General features: G+C 38.2%; 1 protein-coding gene across 1 annotated transcript; it reads left to right on the plus strand.

The window, feature by feature from the left end:
* The first annotated feature begins 215 nt into the window (after positions 1-215).
* Positions 216-2623, plus strand: LOC101898067 (4-hydroxybenzoate polyprenyltransferase, mitochondrial). The gene is made up of 3 exons (XM_005177858.4): positions 216-562; positions 628-1675; positions 2157-2623. Exons 2-3 carry the CDS (start codon positions 674-676, stop codon positions 2364-2366), a joined length of 1212 nt encoding a protein of 403 aa, XP_005177915.2. The 5' UTR covers positions 216-562; positions 628-673; the 3' UTR covers positions 2367-2623.
* The last annotated feature ends 5149 nt before the right edge of the window (positions 2624-7772 follow it).

Raw genomic sequence — 7772 nt, forward strand, 5'->3', positions numbered from 1 at the left:
AAATAATAAACAAAACGAATTTGTAATTAATTTCGTGAAATAAATCTATATTTCAGTTCTTCAATATAAAACAAACGATTTGCGTTAACCATTGTTTTAATTAAATAAATTTTGCTCCGACAACGTAATTTTTTTGATCTATCGGTTACTCAGTGTCTCATACCACCCAAACATATGGTGCAAAAGACATATGAAAACATATGTCAGAAGAAGAAGAAGTAATAATTAACAGCTGTTTTTAGACCATGCGCATGTAAATAAATTGTTTGTAGTTTAGTTCTAACTTGAGAACAAGAACAAAATTATATAAGTAAATGTAAATAATTAACGAAAAGTATTACAAGAAATGTGCTGAAAAATAAGTGGACAGATAAAGCCGGTGCCTGCAAACCAACTCATGTTCCGAATTAAAACGGTGTCAATGCAAAAAATAAGAGAGCCTTGACCCTTCAACAGATGTCAGTGAATTAGATGATCGATTGAAAAATCACAGAAAGAAGAAACAAGTTTAGTTTAATGCATACTGAAGTAAACCGCATCTTGCCATTTAAACTAACATAAGGTAAGAGCTATGGCTATGTAATATCAGGGATATAATTCATACATGATTCTATTTTCGCTTTTCAGAATTACATCGCCTGTACCCTTTCCCCCTTTAATCCAAAATATACCAATGTTAAGTTTGCGAGGATTGCTCATACACTCAAGATTTCCCAAGCCCAGTTGCTTAGGTGTGAAATTTCAAGCCACAAACACTGAAGATAGAAGAATTCATAATCGAAAACCTGTAAACTTAATAACACCCACCTGCAACTATTTGAGATTGGGACCAAGATGTTTACACAAATCTTCGCTATTGCTACAGCAAGACATCAAAGATAAAGTTTCAAATGTGACGCCAACCACAAAACTGACTGAAAAAGTTGCAACAGCAATTTCCCCTTATGTACGCCTTATGCGTATGGATCGACCCATTGGTACCTACCTCCTATTCTGGCCCTGTGCATGGAGTATAGCATTGAGCGCCAATGCTGGTTGTTGGCCTGATCTCTATATGTTAGCATTATTTGCCAGTGGTGCTTTGATAATGCGTGGAGCTGGCTGTACCATAAATGATTTGTGGGATCGTGATATTGATAAGAAGGTGGAAAGAACGCGCAATCGGCCATTGGCTAGTGGTGAAGTGACACCATTCGATGCCATAGTATTCTTATCTGCCCAATTAAGTTTAGGTCTGCTGGTCCTGTTGCAGTTGAATTTGGAATGTATTATGTTGGGTGCATGTTCCTTGGGTCTGGTCGTAACCTACCCGTTAATGAAACGTATTACCTATTGGCCTCAGTTAGTATTGGGTATGGCTTTCAATTGGGGAGCCTTGTTGGGTTGGTGTGCCACCCAAGGTTCTGTAGATTGGTCGGCATGTTTACCTCTATATCTCTCTGGCATATGTTGGACGATAATCTATGATACGATTTACGCCCACCAGGATAAAAAAGATGATGTACAAATTGGCGTAAAGTCAACAGCTTTGCGTTTTGGGGACAACACAAAAATCTGGTTGTCTGGATTCACAGCGGCAATGTTATCGGGACTCACAGCAGCTGGTATGGCATGTGATCAAACGTTACCGTATTACGCGTCTGTGGGTATCGTTGGCGGTCACCTAATACAACAGGTAATTATATTAGAGAATGTCCGTCTTTGGTCACCGAAGTGTATTCAACGCCCTAAGAATTTATATTTTCACTAAAACTTTATACGGCAAAAATCAGAAACATTTTATAAAATCTCTGATTTTTTGAGTAACCGGCAAAAGTAAGAAAATTTCGGTAATTAACGAAATTTATCGGTGAGGTAACGACGAAATCAAAGTCGTCGCTAAGACCTACCGATAGATACCAATGTTGTCAAGTTTGGGTTTAAAAGTTACCGATTTTTGTCGGTAACTCAAAAAATGAGTTAGAGAATCGAACTACAGAATTTGTATTTGAGTTGAATAAGACATATATTCCAGAACCTCACATCAATTACGATAATTATTTATTATTTTTCGCTTAAAAAAATTAAACAATTTTGCATTTGTTTAAAATTAATTTAAGAATAATTTTGACTTAACAAATGACTTAAAATTAATATATTTTCTTTCTTCGTTACAGATCTACTCCCTAAATATCGATAACGCTACAGACTGTGCCAAAAAGTTCTTTTCCAATAGTCAAGTGGGATTAATATTATTTTTGGGTATTGTACTTGGTACCCTACTCAAATCGGAGGACACTACAAAGGAAACAAAAACGAATAAAACAGCAATTAGTAGCAGTAATAGTCCGACAATTAATGGGTTTGTACCATTACCATCTACGTAGTCTTACTTTACACATAGGTTAGGTTAAATTTTAGTTTATTTTTTCTATCACCAAAGTACTTTGTTTAACAAGTAATTGCACATTTTTTAGTTCATAATTAAAAAAAATATTTATCGATAACGATAAAATTTTTTAATTGCTTATTATTAATGTAAATTGGCTTATAGTTTGTATACAATACAGGATTAACATGTTCTTTTCTGGGAAGCTTAACACTTCGTTCAATAAATAAAGTCCAAGTTTTGTTCTCAATTCAATTTGTCCAATGTTTTTTTTTTTCTTCAAATATTTGTGTTGAGGAGAAATTTGAAAAATATTTATATTATCAAATCTTCCACGGTCCTAACTCCGATAATCGTTGTCAACGTTACTAGTCATGCAAGTCGGCTTCAAGTGAAAAATATCGTTTAAAATTCATAAAGGAAGAACTTAAGCCAATTTACACAAAGTTGTATCGACTAGACTTTTAACTGGCTTTTATCAGGTGAGTCACTCCAACAGGTATCGCTTTTATTTGTTTATGTATCTTTCGATGCTCCGAAGTTTTCAGTGAAAAATAAACTACGAAAAAGTATGACTAAGCATACGAAACCAGTGGAAAAATAATCAGTCCTGTCAGAATGCCGCCCTTAGAACCGCAACAGGGTGCCTCCTCATGACACCTGACGATCACCTACATGAGGAGGTGAAGGACTTACGGGTGCGACAGCAAAACAAAATGCTATCAATGCAATACCTGCTTGTGCGTTATAGACAAAGCCATCCGAATCACCATCTTGTGGATAGGCAACCTCCACCCAGACACGTAAGGAAAGACCTTCATGATCTAGAGAGAGAGGTGCAGAGGTATAAGGGAGAGCCTCTAGATCAACAGGAGTTATTGAAGAATATAGAGTGAATAATGTACTAAGAGACCATCCCCCACCCATCGCATCTGACGAACTAGAGCTGTCCGACAAACCCGAGTAGTTTTGGCTCAATTACGATTCCATACAGGTTGCATCCTTTTTGAGACTGGATTTAGAGGCAGAACCAGATTGAATGGAGTCAGAAAATGGATATAGATCGAACACAGCTGTATGAGCTACTACAACAAAACAACAACAAAGATTATTTAAGAAGCTTCATAGAGATGACAACGGCTGATTTCCGAAACTCGGTCTTAATGCATAATCTCCACGATAAAATCCCTCAAAGCTTTCGACCCATCTTAATAATTATGTCGAAAATTCTGGAAAAGAAGAGGAACATCAGATTGGAACTGGTGCTAGAAAAAACATCACAAATTTCAAATGTTCTTCAGAGATGAAAACTTGAAGTAGTCAGCTTCATGTCTAAAACCTCCAAGCTTTTCACCTACCTCATTAATAATGCTGAATAATCTGGGACTGACAATATTGCGATGCCACATACTTTCTTAAATCGGAGAATTTTATCGGCAGTATTTTCGAAACTTTGTTAACTTAGTCATTGACCTCATATTAGCACTAGTATATAAAGATACTCAGCACCACTACACCTTTCTGGTTGTGGCTTTGAGTTTATCTAAGACCTCAGCATTGATATAATGACATCCTGATTTCATCTCTGTCTAAAAATATGTAGGAAAACGTTCGATGAATTGCGAAGTGGGAAATCTCGTTACAGCCGTTGCATTTTGGTCACGACCACCATCAAAAGCCTCAAGCTGAGAATTTAGATTTTGAACTTGGAAGAAAAGTAGATGAGAGATCAGTTAACTGTTCTGAACCATACATTTATAAGAATCGTTTTCACGATTTTCTAACATTTGACAAAAATCTCCTAATTGACGCCACAGCAGTACTACATGGAACGGGAGTAATTAAGCCAGACTATTCATCTTGATTTCGTTGCTCCTTTCGGAACGTCTTTTCATCGACGACACATGATAGTGAGTAATACAGAGAATCCAGGCACCAAACTCTCGCAATTGATATTGTATTTATATCTAATTAATTTCGATCGAAATTGGTCCTAAATCAAGAGACCCCAGAATAGCGAGACAGCTCCAATTGCAACCAATTGAGCAAGGTAGATGAGAAAGAGAAATCCAAGATTTGTACTGATCTAGCAGCTTAACATACCACTGACCTGACAGCATGTACCGTGCAAAATAATAAGCAGAAACAAAATGAAAAGCAGGAAAAAGTTCCTCAAGGCGAAAGCCGGCAGCATTTGTTTGTCCGAGCCAAGCAGACCTTGTTGACCTCTTATAACGCGATAGGTCGGTTTGTGGTCAGCTATACGACCCCAGTGTGGTCTGGGAATAAAAGTGCTACGCAGTGGAAGAACATCCAGACCTATAAGAATCCCCTGCCCTGAAAACTTCCACAGGGTGCCTCCTCATGACACTAGTGGACCATCTACATGAGCAGGCGAAGATCCTTCCCTTATCCCCCAACCAGCTGACCCGCCTGGTCATACATGATCTAGAGAGGAATGTCCAAGAGAGCCTAGAAATATTGAATGCCTTCGTTTCCTTTTAAATATTTAATATCTTTAGCTAAAATCAATATCGTTCTAAAGGTAAGAATACATAAAACTTTTTTTTTTTTTTGACTGGCTTAAGTCATTGGGCCAAAATCAAACTAAGTTAACCTAAAACTCCTTTGTTCCTCTACGAAAAAGCAAGCCGATAACTTAAGAACGCTTTATATATTCTCACCTTAAGTTCGATGTTGGCCGTACGCTCCTTTGTTCTTTTCCGAAAAAACAGTCAAAAAAGCGTTCTATAGGTGGGAATACATAAAGCGCTTATTTGTATGGCTTAAGTCATCGGCTGGCTTCTTCGTAGAGGAACAAAGGAGTTTTAGGTTGACTTAGTTCGATTTTGACCCTAGGCTCCCTTGTTCATTTCTGAAGAAGCCAGCCGATGGCTTAAGGCAACCAAATAATCGCTTTCTGTATTCTCACCTTAGGTTAGGTTAGGTTAGGTTAAAGGACGCGCGGTTACCATATGGCAACCGCTCCACTCGGAGACCTATAGGTCCATTGTGTGCATCCTAGAAGAATGTTAGGAATAGAGGAAAAAAGTGATTGGTAGAAGAGGTGAAGATAAGAAATAGAGTTATAGAGTGTTATCTACGGCTGAGGAGTTTGCCGTGTCGTCTTTAGCCACTTGAATCTTCTGGCTAATCGAAGGATTACTTAGGGTCAGTGTTAGAAAAAGAGGACAGATCATGTGACACTAGTTCTCCCATTAGTCCGTGTCTCACATTAATGAGTGATGGGCAGTGGCGGAGCAAGTGTTCGACTGTCTCGATTTCTTCTTCATCTTGACAGTTCTTACAGTAGTCAATGTCGTCGCTGTCCCATTTCGAGGTCATAGCCCTCACTTTACAATGATCTGTAATGATACCCAACACAAGTTTTAAATCAGGTTTTGACAATGACATCAGCGATCTTGTTCTCTTCTCTGAGAATGTAGGCCAGATTCTTTTGGAGATGGTGTATCCCATTTCGTCCAGCCATTTTTGTGGGATTCTCTCAGAGTAATGTCTGTAAATAACCTGTAGGGAATGGCACGTGGTGGTTTAACCGAGTTATCTCCTGAAGGCACCCGTTATTAGTAGGGATGCGGCTCTTTGAACTTTGTTAATGTGTCGTGAGTAGGTTGACATCTTCAAAGAATGCCACCATAGAATGGGGCGAACGATTGATTCATACATCCATTTAATGATGTGTGGTTTGAGGCCCCAGCTTTTACCTATGGAGTTCTTACAGGAATAGAGTGCGATCAAGCCTCTTTTAGCTCGTTCCTCAATGTTCCTCTTCCAACTTAATTGGCGGTCAAGGATAGTACGAAGGTATTTGGCTTCTGGTGAGAGGTTTAAAGTGACTCCATCTAGTCTCGGTGGTGTAAATGAAGGATATATACGTATTCTCACCCCAAATTTATTCCAAACGAATGCGAGAATTTGACCCCAGAACGGGGTGTTGGGAATAGCTCCAATGGCAACTTATTAAGCAAGGTAGATAATCTTGAAGTGGAATACAAGATTTGTACCGATTCAGCAGCAAAGCGCCCTATCTATGGAAGAAAATCGATTTAAGATATCTTCACAGTTTTGAATGAAAGTCACATGACTTTTTACTGGGCAAAGTTCGACATCAGTTTTAAGAGAATCGTTTTGAATATTCAAATTTTGAAATATGAAGTCAGGAAAGAAAAATTTTAGAAGCTGTTTAGCAATACATTTTTTTAAAGAAATGTTAATTATGTTTAGAATGCCCTTCAGAAGTTCGGATGCTGCGTACTGCGACGCATAATTCTAATCGATGTAAAGAAATAAATTTTTGAGGAGCTACTTTAGTTTTAGATGAGAGAAGATTTGTGGAAATGGTGTCATTCGAATTTATAACACGAATGTAAGCTACCTTCGAGTAAACCTTTTCTGACCCATTAGTTCGACTTGAAAATTCGAAGAGTATCGGACCCAATGAGAAATAAAAAATTTACTTGACTTCAAGGTAGAATTCAACGTAAATTTTGCCATTCGCCTTTTGTTGACCAAACACAATTGCTACATCAAAAGGGAACTACGACAGTAAAGCCCGTTAGACCATACCACTTAACGTCAAGAGAACATCGATAAATGGGGCTCTGAAATATCCAAGGTCTGCGGCCAAAATGTTTGCGTTCCCAAGGCTTTAATACACCCTCCAGAATATTTTCGCGATAATATTCCGCATTTATTCTGATGCCACGTTCAATTAATACGAGTGGAGAGCGACCATCGGAGAAAACCAAATTCGGCAGTTCACCACTTTGGGCCAAGCGAAGCAATTCTTTAGCTCTTTTGAGTTTATTTTCTTTCCGTTGCGGTGTAAGTTCTTGCCCTTTTTGGAATTTCCATGGGTAAGGTAATTTTTTAATATTTGCCGAGTTGAATATTGCGATATGTTCAGCTCACAAGCCATTTTTCGGCCACTGTGACGTGGGTTTCGATCAAGTCGCTTCTTTACTTTTCGAACAATTTCTGCTGATTTTGCTGTTTTCTTCCGTCCACTTTCTTGACGTCGGGCTACGCTACTAGTATCACGGTAACGAGGGATGGTACGAGACACAAAAGATTTATTCACATTTTAATGCTGGAGTGCTCTAACGATAACCGCTTGTGGTTTTCCAGTCAAATATAAAGAAATCACACCATCACGCTTGAATTCCATCACGTCATCACGTTTTTCATCTCACCCTGTAATTAGTTAGGTTAGTAGTTTATCTTAAATGTATAAATAGCCAGAATTATTTCTCCAACCAACGATGTCTTGTGAGAAAATTTAAGAGCCCATATTTCGAGGTCTGGACACTTTGTATAATTTACTCAAATTTCCCCATCACAAATTTTCCCACCTGGGAATGAATCAAAGAATAAAACAACTTCG

Source organism: Musca domestica, unplaced genomic scaffold, assembly GCF_030504385.1.
Source record: "Musca domestica strain aabys unplaced genomic scaffold, Musca_domestica.polishedcontigs.V.1.1 42, whole genome shotgun sequence".
NCBI lineage: Eukaryota > Metazoa > Arthropoda > Insecta > Diptera > Muscidae > Musca > Musca domestica.